The sequence below is a fragment of the Ranitomeya imitator genome, chromosome 4 (assembly GCF_032444005.1).
Source record: "Ranitomeya imitator isolate aRanImi1 chromosome 4, aRanImi1.pri, whole genome shotgun sequence".
Taxonomy (NCBI): Eukaryota; Metazoa; Chordata; class Amphibia; order Anura; family Dendrobatidae; genus Ranitomeya; species Ranitomeya imitator.
Window position 1 is genome coordinate 251,449,541 of NC_091285.1, and position 24,716 is coordinate 251,474,256.

At 42.7% G+C, this 24,716-nt stretch overlaps 1 protein-coding gene across 1 annotated transcript in view; it reads right to left on the reverse strand.

Moving 5' to 3' along the window:
- Nucleotides 1-2,137: 2,137 nt before the first annotated feature.
- LRIG3 (leucine rich repeats and immunoglobulin like domains 3) overlaps nucleotides 2,138-24,716 on the reverse strand; it is a 49,107-nt gene continuing 26,528 nt past the window's right edge. Inside the window, exons 4-19 of the mRNA XM_069764496.1 lie at nucleotides 24,003-24,137; nucleotides 23,650-23,793; nucleotides 17,813-17,956; nucleotides 13,809-13,952; nucleotides 13,399-13,542; nucleotides 10,867-10,947; nucleotides 10,688-10,759; nucleotides 10,498-10,569; nucleotides 10,140-10,303; nucleotides 9,521-9,841; nucleotides 8,119-8,400; nucleotides 6,883-7,335; nucleotides 6,428-6,583; nucleotides 5,731-5,874; nucleotides 5,382-5,639; nucleotides 2,138-2,753 (exon numbers count right to left, since the gene is read on the reverse strand). Of these exons, the coding sequence (XP_069620597.1) occupies nucleotides 2,524-2,753; nucleotides 5,382-5,639; nucleotides 5,731-5,874; nucleotides 6,428-6,583; nucleotides 6,883-7,335; nucleotides 8,119-8,400; nucleotides 9,521-9,841; nucleotides 10,140-10,303; nucleotides 10,498-10,569; nucleotides 10,688-10,759; nucleotides 10,867-10,947; nucleotides 13,399-13,542; nucleotides 13,809-13,952; nucleotides 17,813-17,956; nucleotides 23,650-23,793; nucleotides 24,003-24,137 (2,944 nt within the window). The 3' untranslated portion in view covers nucleotides 2,138-2,523. The remainder of the gene's footprint in view (nucleotides 2,754-5,381; nucleotides 5,640-5,730; nucleotides 5,875-6,427; nucleotides 6,584-6,882; nucleotides 7,336-8,118; nucleotides 8,401-9,520; nucleotides 9,842-10,139; nucleotides 10,304-10,497; nucleotides 10,570-10,687; nucleotides 10,760-10,866; nucleotides 10,948-13,398; nucleotides 13,543-13,808; nucleotides 13,953-17,812; nucleotides 17,957-23,649; nucleotides 23,794-24,002; nucleotides 24,138-24,716) is intronic.

Sequence of the window (24,716 nt, forward strand, 5' to 3'; positions counted from 1 at the left end):
TGCTTAGATTTGTGTGTCCTTTTCTTAGTCTAGAGGAAGGATACAGGAGGAACATATATCAGCATATAGGAAGAGACTCTTTCAAAAACTCACCCAGTGAAGCTGACAGGTACCGGTTCTGGAGGCGGAATTCGTTTGGTGGTAGAACTCTTCTCTGGAGGTCGGCCACCACTCTTTGTGCTGCTCCTCGTGCTTCTCTCCCTGCTGGGAGAGCGCTGTTGCACTGCGGGCAGGTGCGCTTCGTCGGCCGGTGAAGCCATTTCACACACACCGGCCCGACGCTAGCGCTGCATTTTTAAAACTGCCGCCCATTCTCCTGCCTCCCCGGACCAACCCGGAAGTGCTCCCGCGACTTCCGGGTTAGACGCGCCGCTCTCACTCACCATGCGGCAGCCGGAGGCTATTAAGCCGGCCGCTGCAGCGCGCGCGTCCTCACAGTGCCGGCCGGACCTACGGTGACCGGACCCGGACCGTGGATGTTTGGCCAGACGAGGGGGGAGGCTGCAAGCAGGGGCTCCCCCGCCGCTGCTTCTGGTACCGCAGCCCCCGCCGTTCCCACAGAAACCGGCGCAGGCGGGTGCATGGCCCAGGGATCCTCTTCATCTGTAGGTAAGCCGGGTCCCTGTAGGAACAGGAAACCTAAACTGAGGAGGAGAGGGGACCGCCTCCTTTTATTCTGTAGGTTTCCTGTTCCCATGGGCGGATCCCTCTCTCTCATGTGGGGTGCTGTCGTGGCGAAGGGTAAAACACCCTCTTATAAATTGGCGATCCTTTATGTTCAGAATTAACCAACTTTAAAACACAGGTTAAATAGTCAGTACACAGCTGCCATAGTTTACAACGAGTCCGATTAACCCCTATAAAGTTTAGCAGTTTTCCTAAGAAAATTTCATAAATCCTATCAGCATTGTTTGGCAATAGCCATGGTCCGTAAGAAACTTTTAACAAAGATCTTTGCTGTGTCGTAAGCGAACAGTCAGGAAAAGGGTACAAGAAAATGTCCAAGACATTATACCATAGAACACGGAAGACTCATCAAGAGGTGGATTACATTTGGCACAACACAGTGACATTACCTAGAAAAATGCATATACAGCAAAACTAGCTAAAAACACAGGCAACATGTTAATTATGGAGGCTGCCAAGAGGCCTACAGAAACATTAAAGGAGCAGAAGGAAATTCTGGCATGTATTGGTTGTGTACAGCATGTGACAATGACAATTTCACCTTCAGCACAACAACAACAACCCTAAGTCATATTGCACGACTCACTAAAGGGTTGATTGTGACTTGTAGGATCGCTACTTCCAACAGGTGGCGCTATAGAGTTCAAGTCCTCTTTTTCTCTGAAGAGGCAATTTAAATACCGTATATACTCGAGTATAAGCCAACCCGAGTATAAGCCGACCACCTTAATTTTGCCACAAAAAACTGGGAAAACTTAATGACTCGAGTATAAGCCTAGGGTGGGAAATGCAGCAGCTACCGATAAATGTCAAAAGTAAAAATACCAATAAAAGTAAAGTTAATTGAGACATCAGTAGGTTAAGTGTTTTTGAATATCCATATTGAATCTGGAGCCCCATATAATGCTCCATAAAGTTTATGATGGGCCCCATAAGATGCTCCATATTAAAATATGCCCCATATAATCCTGCATAAAAAGGTAATAATGGCCTTATAGACACATTTGCCCAATATAATGCTGCTGCTCCTCGTTCCGGGTGCGTCTTCTGCACTGACATTCACGTAGAGGGTGCGCACTAACCACGTCCTCTGACCGGAGCGTCACTGCAGAAGACGCTGCAGATGGAGCAGCGCCGGAACGAAGAGCAAGTGAATATCGTGCAGTGCAGCACTCCCCCTCCCCGTTATACTCACCTGCTCCTGGCGCTGTGCAGTCCCTGGTTCCCCGGCGCAGGAGGCTTCATAATTATATAATTCCACATGTGTTAATTCGTAGTTTTGATGCCTTCAGTGTGAATGTACAATTTTCATAGTCATGAAAATACAGAAAAGTCTTTAAATGAGAACGTGCATCCAAACTTTTGGTCTGTACTGTATACAATTCAACAATTTCTACTTTTGATATGAATAGTTGATCATTAAAAATCATATGGCACCATCACTAACACATATTAAAGCACCTTTTTATTTATTCATCATACTGTGCAAATGTACAATACATTTAAAGAGCCAAAAACCAAAAAGATTTGGCAACTTCTTTAGAATACATTATTCATTTTCCATAGAAAATCTGATATAAAAATACAAAAAAATATTTAGAACCGATATTTACAATTTTTAAATTATGGCAGGATTTTTCTCTTTACATCAAACAAAAGCTCTACAATAAGCAGATATTTTATGCAAAGTTTTTTTTCCCTTCAGATTTTCTGAAAACCATTGCTAGTGACTTTGCATTAACTCATAATTCATTATTATTTCCCTTTGGGCAAAGTCTATAGTTGAGGTAGATTGTTACAGTCTTTGGATTAAGAAATGCAAATATTGCTAAGCTGCTATGTGTCTATATCATAGCAATAAAACATAGTCCTATGATCGTCAGAAATCTTCCGCTTGGCGAGTTCTTTCCCAGTCTCATCTGTTAGAGCAATTCTTGATGGCTCTTCTGTATTACAGTCCAAATGTATGTCCAATGAGGAATGACTATTCGTGTGCGTGGTCACACATCCCATTGTTTTCTGGAAAGTTTCATGAGGGGGCTTCCAAACAGATTTTCCAAATGTGCCTGGAAATTAGAGAAACAAAATGTTAAAGCCAATTTTTCAGAAGGCTCATTAAATCTTTAAAAAAAAAAATTAAAAAATTACTAGGACCTACAGATAGGATTTTATTTTGCCCTACACTATGGTTAGTATATTAGTGTTCTTTGTACTGCACGCAGAGTCCTCCCTGTTGGCAGGCACGCCGTTCCGCATCAGTGGGCTGGTGGGTGAGGAGCCCGGCGACACCAGACCCTACATCCAGCTGAAGTGTATTGCAGCGCAAAAACTTGTCAGGTCTGTGTGCCACAATACATGCTGCTGGCCAATCATAGGCGAGCAGCTGAAGTTTGCATAGACGCGACTGGGCACATGGCAGTGACATCTAGCGCCCCCTTTGCTTGGACTCTTAAGTCAGCTGCCAGCTTCAGAAGATGACATGGCGGGTGAAAGGAAGGTGGGTAGCAGTAGGGGACATACACCAGTGTTGGGGGAGAGAATATACATATATATATATACACACACACATATATACAGTGCCTACAAGTAGTATTCAACCCCCTGCAGATTTAGCAGGTTTACACATTTGGAATTAACTTGGCATTGTGACATTTGGACTGTAGATCAGCCTGGAAGTGTGAAATGCACTGCAGCAAAAAAGAATGTTATTTCTTTGTTTATTTTTTTTTAAATTGTGAAAAGTCTTTTCAGAGGGTCATTTATTATTCAACCCCTCAACCCACCAGAATTCTGTTTGGTTCCCCTAAAGTATTAAGAAGTAGTTCAGGCACAAAGAACAATGAGCTTCACATGTTTGGATTAATTATCTCTTTTTCCAGCCTTTTCTGACTATTTAAGACCCTCCCCAAACTTGTGAACAGCACTCATACATGGTCAACATGGGAAAGACAAAGGAGCATTCCAAGGCCATCAGAGACAAGATCGTGGAGGGTCACAAGGCTGGCAAGGGGTACAAAACCCTTTCCAAGGAGTTGGGCCTACCTGTCTCCACTGTTGGGAGCATCATCCGGAAGTGGAAGGCTTATGGAACTAGTTAGCCTTCCACGGCCTGGACAGCCTTTGAAAGTTTCCTCCCGTGCCGAGGCCAGGCTTGTCTGAAGAGTCAAGGCTAACCCAAGGACAACAAGGAAGGAGCTCCGGGAAGATCTCATGGCAGTGGGGACATTGGTTTCAGTCAATACCATAAGTAACGTACTCCACCGCAATGGTCTCCGTTCCAGACGAGCCCGTAAGGTACCTTTACTTTCAAAGCGTCATGTCAAGGCTCGTCTACAGTTTGCTCATGATCACTTGGAGGACTCTGAGACTGACTGGTTCAAGGTTCTCTGGTCTGATGAGACTAAGATCGAGATCTTTGGTGCCAACCACACACGTGACGTTTGGAGACTGGATGGCACTGCATACGACCCCAAGAATACCATCCCTACAGTCAAGCATGATGGTGGCAGCATCATGCTGTGGGGCTGTTTCTCAGCCAAGGGGCCTGGCCATCTGGTTCGCATCCATGGGAAGATGGATAGCACGGCCTACCTGGAGATTTTGGCCAAGAACCTCCGCTCCTCCATCAAGGATCTTAAGATGGGTCGTCATTTCATCTTCCAACAAGACAACGACCCAAAGCACACAGCCAAGAAAACCAAGGCCTGGTTCAAGAGGCAAAAAATCAAGGTGTTGCAGTGGCCTAGTCAGTCTCCTGACCTTAACCCAACTGAAAACTTGTGGAAGGAGCTCAAGATTAAAGTCCACATGAGACACCCAAAGAACCTAGATAACTTGGAGAAGATCTGCATGGAGGAGTGGGCCAAGATAACTCCAGAGACCTGTGCCGGCCTGATCAGGTCTAATAAAAGACGATTATTAGCTGTAATTGCAAACAAAGGTTATTCCACAAAATATTAAACCTAGGGGTTGAATAATAATTGACCCACACTTTTATGTTTAAAATTTATAAAAATTTAACTGAGCAACAAAACTTTTTGGTTTGTAAGATTTATGCATCTGTTAATAAATCCTGCTCTTGTTTGAAGTTTGAAGGCTCTAACTTATTTGCATCTTATTAAACCTGCTAAATTGCAGGGGGTTGAATACTACTTGTAGGCACTGTGTGTATATATATATGGGGAACATATTAGAGAGTGAGGTTGCATATCCCAGGATAGGAGGCATATTCCTTGATATCTGCGCTCCGGTACCCTTGCTCCTGTTTGTGGCTGTTCTCTGCTGCCCCCACCTTCTCTTGGTTCTTTTCTAAACTAACAGCAATGTCTTTAGGAGTGAATCTGCACGGACAAGTTAACAACTCAAGAGAGTTTTGACAACATATCAACGAATCGGCGCTCATCTTACATTTTGCAATTATCGTAATGACAAGTAGTTTGTCCCATACAGTTTGATAATATTATCAGCACATTTCTGTCTTAACGAAGGGATGTCTAACACAATTGACCGATTTTCATACATCCATGAAAGCTGCAAATCAGTTTGGATTGCTGGATATGTTTACATGGGGCAAAAATTGGGAATGAGCGATTCTATGAACTTTTGTTCTGCCGAATAAATCGTCAATTGAAGGGACCCACTAGTGACACTGCCCTAAACAAAAGCAATCTTAATTCAAGTAAAATGTACCTTACCCATGTGCAACGTTTTATGAGAATTCTTCTTCACTCCAGAAACGTCTGGCTCGGACTCAGTGTTAGCCCTGTTCTCTTCACTTTGGTCACAGACCGATCCAGGAAAAGCATAGATCACAGGAAAACTTCCATTTACATCTGAATTACTGATGAAATGATCGTCGCTTTGTTGTGTGTATAAGGATCCAAAGTCCTTTTGTATTCCAGAATCTGGCTCATAAGCATTGAGGGCTGCCGATCCTTGATCTAAAATACAGCCTTTTAAAAGAAATAAAACAAATCACTTAACCTTTTTTTGTCAAACACAAGTTTAGAAAAAAAAAAGTGGTTTGCTGAGGTTTACACCTACTAGCTTGGTAGACTTCACATCCTTCAGGGTTGTACAAGCTTCCTTTTAAATACACTGAGCTTTGCTGGCCCACATATGGATAATTAAGTGGATCGTTTCCAGATTCTAGGTCAGCTTCACTTCCATTATCCAAATGACAAATAACTAAAAATAAAACAAAATATTTTATTCAGAGACAGAGGGAGCTAGAAGCCACCTGCATCCACTTTCAAGGTAAAATGTCTGTATATGAAAAGGATACTCATACTGTCGTGTTTATGGTCACATACGACTTCAAAATTAAATAGACAGTTACTCTATTCCATAAATCAATAAAAATAAGAAACTTCATAATCTCTCTCAAGTCAGAGAAATTCACTTATTTCTTCTCCTGGATTGATTTTTATTCTCAATTCATAGCGAAAATCTGTAAAATTTGCATCTAACCAAAACAGTTCCCCATTAGTGAGATAGGAGATGACAATTGGTGTTTTTAACATTCTATGGAGATCGAGGCAGACAGATTCTGCTTAAGGTTATGAGAATTAACTCCTCTCCTAGCTCAATAATGGAAAAAAATCTGTAAAATCACTCAATACAGATTTTATCTATTAATTGAGAATTTGAAGAATGATATCGGTCATGGAGGAGAAAGTAGCGGATCTCTATGATAAAAAACTTTGTTATACATCTCATTTCAAATAAGACTCTAAAATACCATTAGAGTCTCTCTGCTGCAAGAAGTAACCACTCATGGAGGAGGGTATGTAATGATGGCTTCCATTTTCAGAGGAGATGTATCCTTCTTGTCTGTCGGCAAGTGTTCCCTGGGAAGACAAGTAGCTTGGAGTATCCACTGGCAGGTTTGTCTCATCTGTAAAATAAGGTTGCATGTGTTACAGTAACTATATGTATATGTTGAGATTTAGAATATTCTGGTGGTTCAAGATCTAAATATATCTACTGTTGTAATTTGTGGTCTACTTAAATACTTAAAGAAAAAAAAAGAAAATCTTAGAAACCCCAGATGTTTTCCACCAGATGAAGCTCACTGCCCAACATATGTTCTTCCACCTTGTGTGTCCCCTCTAACCACAGATGAATGGCAATTTGATTAACCAAAACTTAAAGCTCACAGCTTTTGATTTCTTGCCTTGCTCTAGTCATACCCACCTGTGTTTGTAACACTGCAATCCTCATTCCGTCTTCGTGTGTGGTATATGATGACCACCCACACGAGAGAGGTTCCCACAACACAGCAAACCACGGCTATAATCACCACCCCAACTGTGGCCCAGCCATCATCCTCCAACGATGGGGTGGCATTTGCAGGGGAATCACAAGTTGGATTGGGAATTACAGAAAGATGTATATTGCCCCTCTCCGTTCCAAGAATATTGGACATCTCGCAAGTGTATTTTCCAGCATCTTCAAAGTCTGTATCTACGAGAATAAGAAGTTGATTCCCAGCAGCAAAGAAGTGTCTCTCTGTCACAGTCAAAGGTTTGTCATCCTTCGTCCAATTCACTTTTGGTGTAGGGTTTCCCCCTGCTATGCATTGCAGGACTGTGGTTTCTCCTTTTGATACAGTTCGATCTACCAATGGTCGCAGGAAAAATGGGGTTTCTGTTAAGAAAGACAAAAGAAAAAAATAATGTTGAATCACACCCTTTGTCAGTAAGGCAAACACATTTCAGATATGTAGTATTGATGTGTTCACTCTAGAAAAGGCAAACTACACCCCAATTTATGCATACACGATTTGTGCCAACGAGATTTTCTCTTTCTGCATTGCACAAATTGTCCCAATTGACTAAGGCTAGGTTCACATTGCGTTAATGGGTTAACGCCAACGGACAGCGTTGCACGGCGAAAATGTCGCAATTAACGCCGTGCAACGGGTCCGTTAGCGCACCCATTGACAGCAATGTTATTTCTGCCTGTAGCGCATCGCTAGCGCGTGCCATTTTCGGCATGCGCTAGCGATGTGCCATTTTCAGCACGCACTAGCGATGTGCCGTTCTTTTGTGACGGACCTTGGACGCTGCTTGCAGCGTCCGAGGTCCGTCCCTCACTAGCGCAGATCGTGGATCTGCACTAGCGGGGACGGCGAACGAGGACCAAACAGAAGCATTGCGTTAGCGCAATCTGCTAGCGCTATGCGCTTAACGGATTGCCCTAACGCAATGTGAACCTAGCCTAAGTCTTTTCTCTGCAACAGTGCAGCGAAACAAATCCATACATATTCCATTTAAAAAAAAAAAAAAAAAAAATGAAAACTACCTGTAGCTGAAGCCAAAATATTTTACAGATGACCAGAGTTGTCATTTTAATATTAAGGTTCTTATATTATTAAAGCTGTTCTTTAAAAAACACACAATTATAGTAAGCTTGTTACAAGATTCTTACCTAGCACAGTGAGTGTAGCATTGGCTGATATGCTGCCTGCATTATTCTGGGCGGTACAGCTGTACACACCAGTGTCTCCAATTTTGGCATTCACAATAAAAAACACATCATCTTCTGGCATTACATGCATCCTTCTCTCTCGGGCCGCAGGAAAATCTGTACCACCATTTTTCTGCCAGGCGATCTGTGGTGTTGGGTGACCAACTGCAGCACACTCAAGTCGAGCTGTAGATCCAGCGCGAATAGTAAGGTCTATGGGCATCTTTGTAAATGAAGGAAGCACTGAAATATAAAAATAAGAGGTATTTAAATCAATTTGTCTTTCCATTTACATACCGTATTTTTTCCTCCAAATTTGGGAGGAAAGTGTGGGTGCGTCTTATGGTCGGGATGTAACATGTGGGGAGGGGGCAGGGCAAGTGGGATCCACTGTAATCCTACTCACAGAAGGCAGAAAAATGTCCCCACTGCCTGGCTGTAGCTGGGAAACCACTGATCCCAATGATTAAAGTGCAGTGAATATTCATTAGCCGCTTCTTCGCCCACCTGTCAGCTAAGCGGGGAGCAGAAAATGAATACTTCACTTGAACAGGGACACACATGGTTTCCCCAGCGCTGGATTCCTGCAGCAGCTGGGGAGATCTGTGTGTCCGGTGGAGGAGGGGGCAGCAGCAGGGGGCCAGAGGATACAAGATCGCTGCATACCTGCCTGTGCTGGATGCTGTGGCATAAGGACCTGGGTGACGTCATGAAGAGGGCAGGCTTGAGCGTCCCATGGCAGCACAGAGCCCTCCCTCTTCTGATGTCATCACAGGTCCTTCAGACACCGCACTAAAATCTGCAAGCTTCCTCTTATGACCTGTGCTGTGGAGAGGCAGCAAGAGGGAAGGCTCTGTGTGTGCAGTCATGGGATGCTCACAGCCTCAACAACTAAGAAATACTTAAAAGGTTAGGCAATACAACACACAATAAAGCACTCTTGACACTCCTGTGGTGAACTATAACTCCCAGTATGTCATAGGATCTGCAGGACAGGCTGGAGTTATAGTTCTCCCAATGGAATCTTAAAGCAGCACTCCAGTGTTATTTTTCAGTTCTGGAGTCGTGCTTTAAATATAAGCCCTGTGCCTCCATTCTTATACTCACCCTCCAGCGTCTTCATATAGTACTTTACAGACACCACACTGGTCCCGCAGCACCATCTTCAACCCACAGCTTCCAACATAACATACTATTATATATATTAACACCACATATAATAGTATGTTATTAAATATTTTACCACAATTTTTTGCTTCAAATATTTTTTTTCCCTATTTTCCACCTCTAAAACCTGGGTGCGTCTTATAGTCTGAAAAACACGGTACATCAGAAAAGGTACATAAAGTAAAGCAATACATACTGTTAACAGTTAACTTGGCCTTAACCGAGTAAGTAGTTCCAAAATGATTGGAGATGACACACTGGTATCTTCCTTCACTGATGAACTCCACATCGCACAGCCTCAGGATAGCGGTGTACTCCATCACATCCCCACCTTGTACTCGCTGATGAGCATAATTCTCCATCTCTCCCTCATGTAGAATTTCATTATCTTTTTTCCAAGAAAAAGTCATTGGGGACTCACTGCTGCTAGCCGCCGAGCACACAAAGGTCACATTGGAACCTTTTATTGCAGACTGTGTTTCAGGTTGGACGGTAATCTGGGGCTTTGGAAAATCATCTATAAAAAAAAAAAAAAGTTACTATTATTGTACAGCTACCTGATTAAAAGGTCAAAACTAGCACGCACCTTTAGTTTTAAACTATAGTATAATCATAAATATAAAAAATGTTTTCCATCAAAATTGGTTATTGAACATCAAAAAAAGATGTTTTTTTCCCCCAATGCCAAGATCAGGAGTGAGGTCATAAAAAAAAAAAAAAGTACAAAAAGGTTTCCATTATATGGTTTTCTAGATAAACAAAAAAGGTCAAAAGTGAAACAAAGAAAAAGAAAAACATGCACTTCAGAAACGCACCACACACAAATCCATCAGCTCTCACAGAGAAGATACTTTTGCCTTTTAGACTTTGGGGATGTGCACAGTTTGCCTTTACAAATGTTTGCAACTTATTTTCGGTCAACCATGGAGGTAACCATTTCAGCTGACAATCGCACAAAAGGCTTGATGTGTTCAGATGCCTATAGAAAGAAAACAAAATAAAAGTATCACAAAAATACATTCATATTGCTTTGAGTAAAATTGACAAAAAAAAAACAAACGCTTGGCTGTAAAGCAGCCAATGACTTAATGCATGACTCCACCCAGGAGAAGTATCATACTATCATGGGAAGAAGGAAAAAAAAAGCAAAAAAAAAAACCCAACAGAACTTACAGTTGCTGAAGCCTCTTCATCTGCGAGAAAGCATTACTCTGCATCGACACAATGGCATTGTTGCTCAGATCCCTAAAAAGATTAAAAAAAAAATAAAATAAGAGGGAAATTCTGAAAAACAAACAAAAACAAAAAAACAGCAAAAAACTACAAAGCTAAAATGTTCACAGCACAAATAAGATAGACTTACAAATATTCAAGCGCTTCCAACCATGAAAATGCCTTTTTTGTGATGGATCCTATTCGATTGCCCTGTAGCATCCTACAAAATAAGTTAAAGGCAAAGAGTTTGCTGCATTCTTCAAACTTTTCAGAGTAAATATAAAAAAGCCCTGTAACAATAAATGCAAGAGTAAAGCATTCACTTACAGCCTTTTTAATTTGTCAAGCCCTGAGAATGCACCGTTCATATCTTCAATAGTCCATGAAATTTCATTATTTTTTAGATCTCTGAAAACACAAAAAAAGAAAAGAAAAAAAAAATAGTTTACACAAGTCAAACACTAATTATGAAAATCAAAAGAATATAATATATATACACACACACCAAAAAAAAAAAAAAGCAGGAGAGGCTTTTCTTTTGTGAGTTGTAAGTGTTTTTGGGAACTGAAACCTAAAATATTGTTCCTCCAACTGTGACAAGAGGTTGAGTAACCTAAGGCACTGATAACAATCAGTCAACCCCAGGACAGGCCTGCATTAGCCCTCAGATGACCTGTTATTCATAACAATTGGTACTGTTGATTGCTTTCCCCCCTAGTGAGTTCTTTGGGGGTATTAGACAATACTGATTTTTAAAGCATTTTGCAAAGCTCAACTTTTTCTGTTCTCTGTAGGAACTCAATGCATAATAATGACTAATTGAGGAATTAACCTTCTTTGAACCGAACAAATTTTAATTGGTAATTAAGACTAGGCATCTCAAAGAGCTGATGGGAACATTACATGAAAAAAGTCAATAATATATTTTAAAAAATATGGTATTAAACGTGTTGTAGCTTGTTTTCCAGGATCACACTGCATGGGTGAATTCAAGGAAGCAGTGTGTGTCTTTATGATCAGTGGTGCGGCTTTCCTGCCCAAACTTGACTTGTATGCCTACAAGGCCGTAGAGTTACGGTAGGGAGACCCATGGTCAGTTTGTGCACCATGGTCCATACAACAGCGTTTCATGATGTCTGAATTCACCCCTAGATGAGAAGATTATTCCGGAGAACCAGATATATTTAGGACCAGAGATCAGCAAATTGATTTGTAATTGAATTCTGTATGAATTTCCTGGCATCAGAAATTTTCAGGAATTGATTTGTATGAAACCTGTTGCTAGATTCTTTTGAGAGTAAGGAAAGAGGTAAATAAAAGATTACTACATATACTTTACTGACGCTGCACCCACATCTTCTAGTACTGTCTAGGCTTCACCAGGTAACATGCATCGCGCGCCATGTGCTGGCACAAGGTGATGCTAGCCATAGACATGCATTACATCTCCTCTCTGGTCTCAGTCTATCACCCTACCCGTGCCCTCCGCTCCGCTAATGACCTCAGGTTAGCATCCTCAATAATCAGAACCTCCCACTCCCGTCTCCAAGACTTTACACGTGCTGCGCCGATTCTTTGGAATGCACTACCTAGGTTAATACGATTAATCCCCAATCCCCACAGTTTTAAGCGTGCCCTAAAAACTCATTTGTTCAGACTGGCCTACCGCCTCAATGCATTAACCTAATGATCCCTATGTGGCCTATTTAAAAAAAAAAAAAAAAAAAAAACCGCAACATAATCAGGTTCCTCGCATCATGTTCTCATACACTTTATACAGTTAATAGCCCTTTGTGTCTGTACTGCTACATACTTAGGCAGTTAACTGGTTCATGCAGCTTTACATGAACACCCGAGCCTTACACTATGGCTGGTCCGAATAACTAAAGCAATTGTTACCATCCACCTCTCGTGTCTCCCCTTTTCCTCATAGTTTGTAAGCTTGCGAGCAGGGCCCTCATTCCTCTTGGTATCCATTTTGAACTGTGATTTCTGTTCTGCTGTAATGTCTATTGTCTGTGCAAGTCCCCTCTATAATTTGTAAAGCGCTGCGGAATATGTTGGCGCTATATAAATAAAAATTATTATTATTATTATTACTCCCCACAAGTCCATAAGAAGCCTAGTCAGCTACAGACAGCTGGGACCCCAAACCTTTCCAAAGTGACCAGAGGAGTGGGTGGGGAACTACAGGGGAACCTAGGACAGGTGAATATAATTTTTTTCTTTTTAACCTCTTCCTATCTGTATTTATTATGCTTTATGAAGAGACCTTATAGAATCCATTGTCTTTTTAAGACAGATTAGATTTAGATGAATTTTATCACAACGGAATCCTGACTGATTGACCAAATTCGCTTGCAATGAGGTTTTAGAGATTCGCTTCAAAGATTCAGAATTGTTTGACCACAAGAACACAGTAGGTACAATTCATCAAAGGCAATTACATCAGAATCATGACGTAAAATACATTGTTGCGCACTTTCAACTGTGCTAATTTTACGCCAGTCCTTTCCCAATAGTTGGCAGAGCCGGGGGTGTTTTAAAGACCACCTGGCAAATTCAGCAAGAGATATTTTGTGGCATACTTAACATCAGAAATGTATTCCAGTCCATGACTGCAGTAATATTTGTGGTGAGGAGCAGGACAGTTGCAAGATGCACCTACATCATTAAGAGGCGTGCATCTTACCATTCATCTCCAATACCTTCAAGCAAGCTCATCGTTACAAGCTCAAAACTATTCCACCCCATTATTAAGGAACACATAGAATTACTAGGCTACATTTCAACACAAATCAGTTTAGTCAGGACACAACACCAATATCGGCGCTTCGGAAGAGATACGTGGTCACTTACAGTGTGTTCAAACTGGGCAGTCCATGAAACGCGCCATCAGCAATATTACTGATTTGGTTGTTGCCTATAAATAGTCTACCGAGCAGGTTTAATCCCATAAAACTTGACTCGTCTAATCTTGTTAGTTCATTGAAGGTTAAATCTCTGTAAAATATAGAGAAAACTAAGGGTTAGGTGTGAAAAAGCAAGAAAGTGTAACCACAACCTGATCTATATTTTAACGCAGGACTGTCCTAATTGAAACAACGTGTCCCATAAAAGGGAAAGGCTGAATAACCAGTCTACATGAAGTCAGAAAGAAAAAAATTCTTTCGTAAGGCTGTTCTGAAAAAGTACAAATCTGTGGTAACAAACTCATGTTTTGGCATCGAATCTGTAGTGAAAATTGGAGCTAAATAAAAGCAACTTACAGCTCACTGAGTTTTTGGCAAAACTCCCAGGCATCGGGGCTGATCCTGCTGATGGTGTTCTGGCCGAGATGGAGGTGCTGCAACATAAGCAAGCCATACAACCAGCCTCGGCTAATCTCTGTGAGATTGTTATGATCCAACAGCCTTTAAAAATGGAAAAATGCAGTGTAAACACATACAGAAAGATACAAAATGAACAGGAGAAAAACAATGCAATGCTTTGCCAAGGTATTGTTGGAACTAAAAAGGAAGTTCTGAAACAGAACCACCTGGATCATAGGACTTTTTTTTTTTCCACGAAAAGAAAATATTCATATCCAAATACGAAGATATTTTAGCAGTATGGGAATAATATTCAACAACAGTCTCATCATGGGGGACTTTTACATTACTATTAATAATCCACTCTCTCCATCAGTCCTTCATCCATCACTATCCTCCTTTCTACACCTTACCAAGTGTCCTACATAGGAAAAGAAATAAATACCACAGACTTCCTAAAATCATATACTGAACAAAGTTGCAAAACTAACTCATGGCCACAACCTTACCCCTCACTCCCCCTTGTTATTACCGTATATACCTCGAGAATAAGCCGAGATTTTCAGCCCATTTTTTTTTTTTCGGCTGAAAGTGCCCCTCTCAGCTTATACTCGAGTCATTTTCCCAGGGGGTCGGCAGGGGAAGCGGCAGCTGTCCCATCATACTCACCTGCTCCCGACACGTCTGCATGTCCATGCTTCTCCGGCGCCCGCAGCTCTTCCCGTGTTTAGCGGTCACCACTTATTAAAGTAAAGAATATAGACATTACTCCACTCCCATAGGGGTGGAGTGCATATTCATTACTTTAATGAACTGTACCAGTGACTGCTGAACACAGGAACAAGCTGCCGGCGCCATCGCATCGGAGAAGCAGGGACCACGCCGGGAGGGAGACGCTCAGGTCAGAGGGCGCGATGACCTGTTTAGTGTGCGCGCCCGCCCTCTGCCTGAACAGTCACTACAGAGAGACGGAAGACAGAGCGGCGCGCGGCGGTGGAACGGGGGCAGGTGAATATCTCAAGTGTCGGCGACCCCACCTGCTCAAGACAAGAGGAGAGTATGTTTTTTTTTTTGTTTTTTTTTAAATCGCAGCAGCATATGGGGCAAATGTTTTTATAGAGCATCTTATGGGGCCGTAATCAACCTTTATGCAGCAAGTCATTAAGTTTTCCCAGTTTTTGTGGCAAAATTAGGGGTCTTGGCTTATACTCGAGTATATAAGGTATTTGTCGCCTACTCAGGACATTACATACAATATACATAGAGTAGCATGCCATAAAAACCCAGAAACTTAAGAATTTACTATCAATTTTTGCCCCAATCATCTCTTGCCTCGACTGCAGCTTTAGGCCATGTTCACACGATCCTTTTTTTCATGCGGAATTGCCGCGATTTTCCCGCTGCGGGTCCGCAGCTGTTTTCCATGCAGGGTACATTACATTGTACCCTATGGAAAACAGGAACTGCTGTGCCCACAATGCGGAAAATCAAAAAAAAGCCGCGCTGAATAGCTGCAGGAAAAAAAGAAGTACCATGTCACTTCTTTTTTCGGAGCCGCAGCTGTTCTGCACCCATTGACCTCCATTGTGGGGTCAAACCCGCAGTAAAACCCGCAGATGAAAAAAATATCTGCGGGTTTTACTGCGGTTTGTGGTGCAGAACCGCTGCAGCAGGAAGTGCGGGGAAGCGGGCGGAAGTGCGTGGGCGGAGTGTGGCTGCCCCCCCGTGCTCCAATCCCACCGCCCCGTGCTCCGATGCCCCCCCCCCCCCCGTGCCCTAATCTCCCCCCCTTATACTTACCCGGCGTCCCGGTGTCCGTCCGGCCGTCTTCTCCCTGGGCGCCGCCATCTTGCAAAATGGCGGGCGCATGCGCAGTGCGCCCGCCGAATCTGCCGGCCGGCAGATTCGTTCCAAAGTGCATTTTGATCACTGAGATATAACCTATCTCAGTGATCAAAATAAAAAAAAAAAAAATAGTAAATGACACCCCCCCCCCCCCTTTGTCACCCCCATAGGTAGGGACAAAAAAAAATTAAGAATTTTTTTTTTTTTTTCCACTAAGGTTAGAATAGGGTTAGGGGTAGGGTTAGGGGTAGGGTTAGGGTATTTTCAGCCATTTTAACCCTAAAAAACTTCCTAGAAAACACACAGACTCTGCATAGAAAACTGCATAAAAAAAAAAGGATCAAAAAAAGGACCTGCGTTTTCTGCCAAGAGATGCAGTTTTTTAAAAAACAGTCCTGAAAAAAAAAAAAAGGATGGAAATCAGGAACGTGTGAACATACCCTTAATAGATTAAAATAAGACATTGAAAAGTGCCCTTGATGAATCAACATCCTCTACATTCAGAACTCCCGAGTCTTCTCTCGTGTTGCACCAGTCCTCTTGAATGCATTATTATGGACAATTTAGTTAATTTCCAGTGTAAATAGTTTTAACCTCTTCATGACCTTGGGATTTTCCGTGTTCGTTTTTCGCTCCCCTCCTTCCCAGAGGCTTAACTTTTTTATTTTTCCATCAATATGGCCATGTGATGGCTTATTTTTTGTTTGCGAAACAAGTTGTACTTCTGAACGCCATCATTGGTTTTAGCATGTCGTGTACTAGAAAATGGGAAAAAATTCCAAGTGCGGTGAAATTGCAAAAAAAAGTGTAATCCACACTTGTTTTTTGCTTGGCTTTTTTGCTAGGTTCACTAAATGCCAAATCTGACCTGCCATTATGATTCTCCAGGTCATTACGGGTTCATAGACACCTAACATGTCTAGGTTCTCTTTTATCTAAGTGGTGAAGAAAAAAATCCAAACTTTGTAAAAAAAAAAAAAAAAAAAAAAAAAAATTGTGCCATATTCCGATACCAGTAGCGTCTCCATTTTTCATAATCTGGGGTCAGCTGTGAGCTTATTTTTTGCGTGCTGAGCTGGCGTTTTTAATGATACCATTTTGGTGCAGATACGTTCTTTTGATCGCCCGTTATTGCATTTTAATGCAATGTCGCGGCGACAAAAAAAAAACGCAATTCTGACTTGCTAGGAGTACCGACCACAGGGGGGCGCTCACGGCAGGCCGGCATCAGTAACCGATCTTAAGGACCTCTATGGTTACCATTCTGATGCATCGATGACCCCCGATCATGTGACGGGGATCAGTGATGTGCTCATTTCCGGCCGGAAGCGCCGGTTAAATGCCGCTGTCAGCGTTTGACAGCGGCATTTAACTAGTTAATAGCGGCGGGTGAATCGCGATTTCACCTGCCACTATTGCGGGCACATGTCAGCTGTTCAAAACAGCTGACATATCCCGGTTTTGATGCGGGTTCACCGCCGGAGCCCTGCATCAAAGCAGGGGATCTGACCTCGGACGTCAGAAAGGGGTTAAGCTTGCCCTTAAAACACATCTTTACACAGACCTAGAACATCAAAGCACCAATCTAACCGCTTTATTTTCTCTTATTAAATTGGCCACAGAATCTGGTCCTTTCCAACCAGGGCTGTGGAGTCAGAAAGCTGAACCACCGACAGACTTCTCAATTTCCAAAGTAACAGCTAGCAAGGCCGAAGACATTTGTCCATCCAGTTCAGCCTATATTCTGTCAGAATAAATTCCCAGATCTACGTCCTTCTAAAGAACCTAATAACTGTAAGATACAATATTGTTACCTTCCAGGAAGACATCCAGGCCTTTCTAGAGCCCCTCCACTAAATTTCCCTGTCTTCTGACTCCACAGCACTGCCTCACTATTGAGCATGTACATAAAGTGCAGCACAGATTCATCTTCACTATATATACAGATTGTGCGTACAGGATTTCCAGGCACAGAAAAGGCCTGCTCTACTCGCCTTATGCAACTTCCCAGTCAGCCACAAGTACCAAACCTAGGTACACAAGATTAGCTACAGAAAATGTAGCTTGTGGGTGCTCCAAATAATGCAATGCAGAAATAGAAAATGCTATAGACTTACAAAACTTCCATGTTACTTAATCCCCAGAAGGCGCCATCCATAAGCCGCGTGATCCCATTTCTCTGGATATTAAGATATTTTAAAGCATCAAGGCCTTGGAAGGTGAGTCCGTCTATGTTTTTTATCCTGTTGCGCTTTAGCTCACTATAAAAGAAAAAGTGACAATTCCAATACAAATAAGCAGGGAACAGCAATGCTTGGCATGCATTTACTCTGGCCAGTAAGGTGCATTCTTCAATGCTTGTTCCAGATTGCGGGCCTGTATAAGACAGGCGGCCAATCACACAAACGCAAAATGCTTGGTCATTGAAATTGTAAAATATCGTTATTACAAGCAAGACATTGTTCTGTATAAATATTACATGATATGACATAGTATTGTTGAGATCAATGCTATTGTAAGTGCACAGAAAGAGAAGATTAACAATCACTGTGAACATGGCGCTGCGATCAGCCGGGTTCGATGACCGGAGACCGCCAGTCATGTGGCCAAGATGTAACCTTAGGTGCAGAGAGCTGCCTGTAATGCCAGGTGGGAGTTATAAAATGGGATTCTTCAGTAAGCGTCCCCCTTAAGTATTGGCGAATACTTAAGGTGGTGTAACATAACGCCTTAATATATGTGAACCCAAAAAAGAAAACCCACAAAGACTGTTTAACCCCTTCATGACCCAGCCTATTTTGACCTTAAAGACCTTGCCGTTTTTTGCAATTCTGACCAGTGTCCCTTTATGAGGTAATAACTCAGGAACGCTTCAACGGATCCTAGCGGTTCTGAGATTGTTTTTTCGTGACATATTGGGCTTCATGTTAGTGGTAAATTTAGGTCAATAAATTCTGCGTTTATTTGTGATAAAAACGGAAATTTGGCGAAAATTTTGAAAATTTCGCAATTTTCACATTTTGAATTTTTATTCTGTTAAACCAGAGAGATATGTGACACAAAATAGTTAATAAATAACATTTCCCACATGTTTACTTTACATCAGCACAATTTTGGAAACAACATTTTTTTTTGTTAGGAAGTTATAAGGGTTAAAATTTGACCAGCGATTTGTCATTTTTACAACGAAATTTACAAAACCATTTTTTTTAGGGACCACCTCACATTTGAAGTCAGTTTGAGGGGTCTATATGGCTGAAAATACCCAAAAGTGACACCATTCTAAAAACTGCACCCCTCAAGGTACTCAAAACCACATTCAAGAAGTTTATTAACCCTTCAGGTGCTTCACAGCAGCAGAAGCAACATGGAAGGAAAAAATGAACATTTAACTTTTTAGTCACAAAAATTATCTTTTAGCAACAATTTTTTTATTTTCCCAATGGTAAAAGGAGAAACTGAACCACGAAAGTTGTTGTCCAATTTGTCCTGAGTACGCTGATACCTCATATGTGGGGGTAAACCACTGTTTGGGCGCACGGCAGGGCTTGGAAGGGAAGGAGCGCCATTTGACTTTTTGAATCAAAAATTGGCTCCACTCTTTAGCGGACACCATGTCACGTTTGGAGAGCCCCCGTGTGCCTAAAAATTGAAGCTCCCCCACAAGTGACCCCATTTTGGAAACTAGACGCCCCACAGAACTTATCTAGATGCATAGTGAGCACTTTGAACCCCCAGGTGCTTCACAAATTAATCCGTAAAAATGAAAAAGTACTTTTTTTTTTCACAAAAAATTTTTTAGCCTCAATTTTTTCATTTTCTCATGGGCAACAGGATAAAATGGATCCTAAAATGTGTTGGGCAATTTCTCCTGAGTACACCAATACCTCACATGTGGGGGTAAACCACTGTTTGGGCACATGGTAAGGCTCGGAAGGGAAGGAGCGCCATTTGACTTTTTGAATGAAAAATTATTTCCATCGTTAGCGGACACCATGTCGCGTTTGGAGAGCTCCTGTGTGCCTAAACATTGGCGCTCCCCCACAAGTGACCCCATTTTGGAAACTAGACCCCCCCAAGGAACTTATTTAGATGCCTAGTGAGCACTTTAAACCCTCAGGTGCTTCACAAATTGATCTGTAAAAATGAAAAAGTACTTTTTTTTCACAAAAAAATTCTTTTCGCCTCAATTTTTTCATTTTCACATGGGCAGTAGGGTAAAATGGATCATAAAATTTGTTGGGCAATTTCTCCCGAGTACGTCGATACCTCATATGTGGGGGTAAACCACTGTTTGGGCACTCGGCAGGGCTCGGAAGGGAAGGCGCGCCATTTGACTTTTTGAATGGAAAATTAGCTCCAATTGTTAGCGGACACCATGTCGCGTTTGGAGTGCCCCTGTGTGCCTAAACATTGGAGCTCCCCCACAAGTGACCCCATTTTGGAAACTAGACCCCCCAAGGAACTTATCTAGATGCATATTGAGCACTTTAAACCCCCAGGTGCTTCACAGAAGTTTATAACGCAGAGCCATGAAAATAAAAAATAATTTTTCTTTCCTCAAAAATGATTTTTTAGCCTGGAATTTCCTATTTTGCCAAGGATAATAGGAGAAATTGGACCCCAAATATTGTTGTCCTGTTTGTCCTGAGTACGCAGATACCCAATATGTGGGGGTAAACCACTGTTTGGGCGCACGGCAGGGCTCGGAAGGGATGGCACGCCATTTGGCTTTTTAAATGGAAAATTAGCTCCAATCATTAGCGGACACCATGTCACGTTTGGAGAGCCCCTGTGTGCCTAAACATTGGAGATCCCCCAGAAATGACACCATTTTGGAAACTAGACCCCCAAAGGAACTAATCTAGATGTGTGGTGAGGACTTTGAACCCCCAAGTGCTTCACAGAAGTTTATAACGCAGAGCCATGAAAAAAAAAAAAAAAAAATTATTTTCTCAAAAATGATCTTTTAGCCTGCAATTTTTTAATTTTCCCAAGGGTAACAGGAGAAATTTGACCCCAAAAGTTGTTATCCAGTTTCTCCTGAGTACGCTGATACCCCATATGTGGGGGTAAATCACTGTTTGGGCACATGCCGGGGCTCGGAAGTGAAGTAGTGACGTTTTGAAATGCAGACTTTGATGGAATGCTCTGTGGGCGTCACGTTGCGTTTGCAGAGCCCCTGATGTGGCTTAACAGTAGAAACCCCCCACAAGTGACCCCATTTTGGAAACTAGACCCCCAAAGGAACTTATCTAGATGTGTGGTGAGCACTTTGAACCCCCAAGTGCTTCATAGAAGTTTATAATGCAGAGCCGTGAAAATAATAAATACGTTTTCTTTCCGCAAAAATAATTATTTAGCCCAGAATTTTTTATTTTCCCAAGGGTTACAGGAGAAATTGGACCCCAAAAGTTGTTGTCCAGTTTCTCCTGAGTACGCTGATACCCCATGAGTGGGGGTAAACCACTGTTTGGGCACACGTCGGGGCTCAGAAGGGAAGTAGTGACTTTTGAAATGCAGACTTTGATGGAATGGTCTGCGGGTGTCACGTTGCGTTTGCAGAGCCCCTGGTGTGCCTAAACAGTAGAAACCCCCACAAGTGACCCCATTTTAGAAATTAGACCCCCCAAGGAACTTATCTAGATATGTGGTGAGCACTTTGAACCCCCAAGTGCTTCACAGACGTTTACAACGCAGAGCCGTGAAAATAAAAAATCATTTTTCTTTCCTCAAAAATTATGTTTTAGCAAGCATTTTTTTTGATTCACAAGGGTAACAGGAGAAATTGGACCCCAGTAATTGTTGCGCAGTTTGTCCTGAGTATGCTGGTACCCCATATGTGGGGGTAAACCACTGTTTGGGCACACGTCAGGGCTCGGAAGTGAGGGAGCACCATTTGACTTTTTGAATACGAGATTGGCTGGAATCAATGGTGGCGCCATGTTGCGTTTGGAGACCCCCTGATGTGCCTAAACAGTGGTAACCCCTCAATTCTACCTCCAACACTAACCCCAACACACCCCTAACCCTAATCCCAACTGTAGCCATAACCCTAAACACAACCCTAACCCCAACACACCCCTAACCACAACCCTAATTCCAACCCTAACCCTAAGGCTATGTGCCCACGTTGCGGATTCGTGTGAGATATTTTCGCACCATTTTTGAAAAATCCGCGGGTAAAAGGCACTGCGTTTTACCTGCGGATTTTCCGCGGATTTCCAGTGTTTTTTGTGCGGATTTCACCTGCGGATTCCTATTGAGGAACAGGTGTAAAACGCTGCGGAATCCGCACAAAGAATTGACATGCTGCGGAAAATACAACGCAGCGTTTCCGCGTGGTATTTTCTGCACCATGGGCACAGCGGATTTGGTTTCCATATGTTTACATGGTACTGTAAACCTGATGGAACACTGCTGCGAATCCGCAGCCAAATCCGCACCGTGTGCACATAGCCTAATTCTAAAGGTATGTGCACACGCTGCGGAAAACGCTGCGGATCCGCAGCAGTTTCCCATGAGTTTACAGTTCAATGTAAACCTACGGGAAACAAAAATCGCTGTGCCCATGCTGCGGAAAAACTGCACGGAAACGCAGCGGTTTACATTCCGCAGCATGTCACTTCTTTCTGCGGATTCCGCAGCGGTTTTACAACTGCTCAAATAGAAAATCGCAGTTGTAAAACCGCAGTGAAATGCGCAGAAAAACCGCGGTAAATCCGCCATAAATCCGCAGCGGTTTAGCACTGCGGATTTATCAAATCCGCAGCGGAAAAATCCGCAGAGGACCAGAATACGTGTGCACATACCGAAACCCTAACCCTAGCCCTAACCCTACCCCTACCCCTAGCCCTAACCCTACCCCTAACCCTATTCTAACATTAGTGGAAAAAAAAAAAAAATTTCTTTATTTTTTTATTGTCCCTACCTATGGGGGTGACAAAGGGGGGGGGGGTCATTTATTATTTTTTTTATTTTGATCACTGAGATCTCAGTGATCAAAATGCACTTTGGAACGAATCTGCCGGCCGGCAGATTCGGCGGGCGCACTGCGCATGCGCCCGCCATTTTGGAAGATGGCGGCGCCCAGGGAGAAGACGGACGGGACCCCGGCTGGATCGGTAAGTATGATGGGGTGGGGGGTGGGGGGGGATCGGAGCACGGGGGGGGGAAATCGGAGTGCGGGAGGGGTGGAACGGAGCACGGGGGGCGTGGAACGGAGCACGGGGGGGCTGGAATGGAGCACGGGGGGGGGGGGGGGGGGGGGTGGAACGGAGCACCGGGGGGGGGGGGGGGGGTGGATCGGAGTGCAGGGGGGGTGATTGGAGCACGGGGGGGTGATTGGAGCACGGGGGGGAGCGGACAAGAGCACGGGGGGGAGCGGAGCACTGGACGGAGGGGAGCCGGAGCAGTGTACCGGCCAGATCGGAGGGCTGGGGGGGCGATCGGAGGGGTGGGGTGGGGGCACACTAGTATTTCCAGCCATGGCCGATGATATTTCAGCATCGGCCATGGCTGGATTGTAATATTTCACCCGTTATAATGGGTGAAATATTACAAATCGCTCTGATTGGCTGTTGAAAGTGAAACTGCCAATCAGAGCGATCGTAGCCACGAGGGGGTGAAGCCACCCCCCCTGGGCTAAACTACCACTCCCCCTGTCCCTGCAGATCGGGTGAAATGGGAGTTAACCCTTTCACCCGATCTGCAGGGACGCGATCTTTCCATGACGCCGCATAGGCGTCATGGGTCGGAATGGCACCGACTTTCATGACGCCTACGTGGCGTCAAAGGTCGGGAAGGGGTTAAAATATTAAACACGTGATAAAATGCTGAATATATGAGGGACTAAAGTAGTTGAAAGAGCTTGAAGATAAATGCAAAGGTTTGATGTGAAATTTCAGGCACAGACATAAAACAGGGCCCTATAAAAACTGAAAGTTACACTTACAGATGCTGGAGACTGGACAGCTTGAACATTTTTGTTGGGATGTAGACAATCCGGTTCTTATTAAGTTTCAGCACTTGCAATGTTGCGGATAAGTTGTCAAATGCACCAGATTCCATAGAGGTGATTAGGTTTTTATTGATGTACCTACAAGTAAAAGCAAAATGGCTTCACTCCGTGCACATACACTGATCATCCTGCAGAATACTACGCTAAGCAGTCACTTCACTATTAAATGGTTTCAGATTGGATTCAATAAGATGCAAACAAGTGTGTACATTTAGTAACAAGCGCACATATTTATAAAGTAATACCACTAAATAGAACACAGTGCGCTGCCAGTCCGAATAACTTACAGGTATTTCAGTCGCAATAAAGGAAATGATGGCGTTTTCATCTCCGTAATAAGATTATTGCTCAGATCTAAAGTTTCTAGTGACCGGTAGGGTTCCAGGTGTTCCGGCAACAAAGAAGCAATCTTGTTGTTTGTTCTGAAATATACAAAAAAAACAACAAAATGTTGAAAAAAAAAGAAAAAGGAAACCTGTGATGACTGGTGTATGATATAAACCTCCTTATCACATCATATAAACCTAAACAGAATACATTAATATATCTTAAGTGGGTATTAGGGCTTAAAGAGTAACAGTCGCTTTAATTTTTATTGTATAAATTGCATACATGAAAAAAAGTAACTTTGTAATATATCTGATCAGATGAATATGCTTTGTTCTGTGCCAAAATCGATCAGCCATTTTCAAAATTCTCAATTCTGAGTTAAAAATCTGTATTAAGTGAAGACCAACTATAATAATAATAATATAATAATAATAATTTTTATTTATATAGCGCCAACATATTCCGCAGCGCTTTACAAATTATAGAGGGGACTTGTACATACAATAAACATTACAGCATAACAGAAATACAGTTCAAAACAGATACCAAGAGGAGTGAGGGCCCTGCTCGTAAGCTTACAAACTATGAGGAAAAGGGGAGACACGAGAGGTGGATGGTAACAATTGCTATAGTTATTCGGACCAGTCATAGTGTAAGGCTTGGGTGTTCAT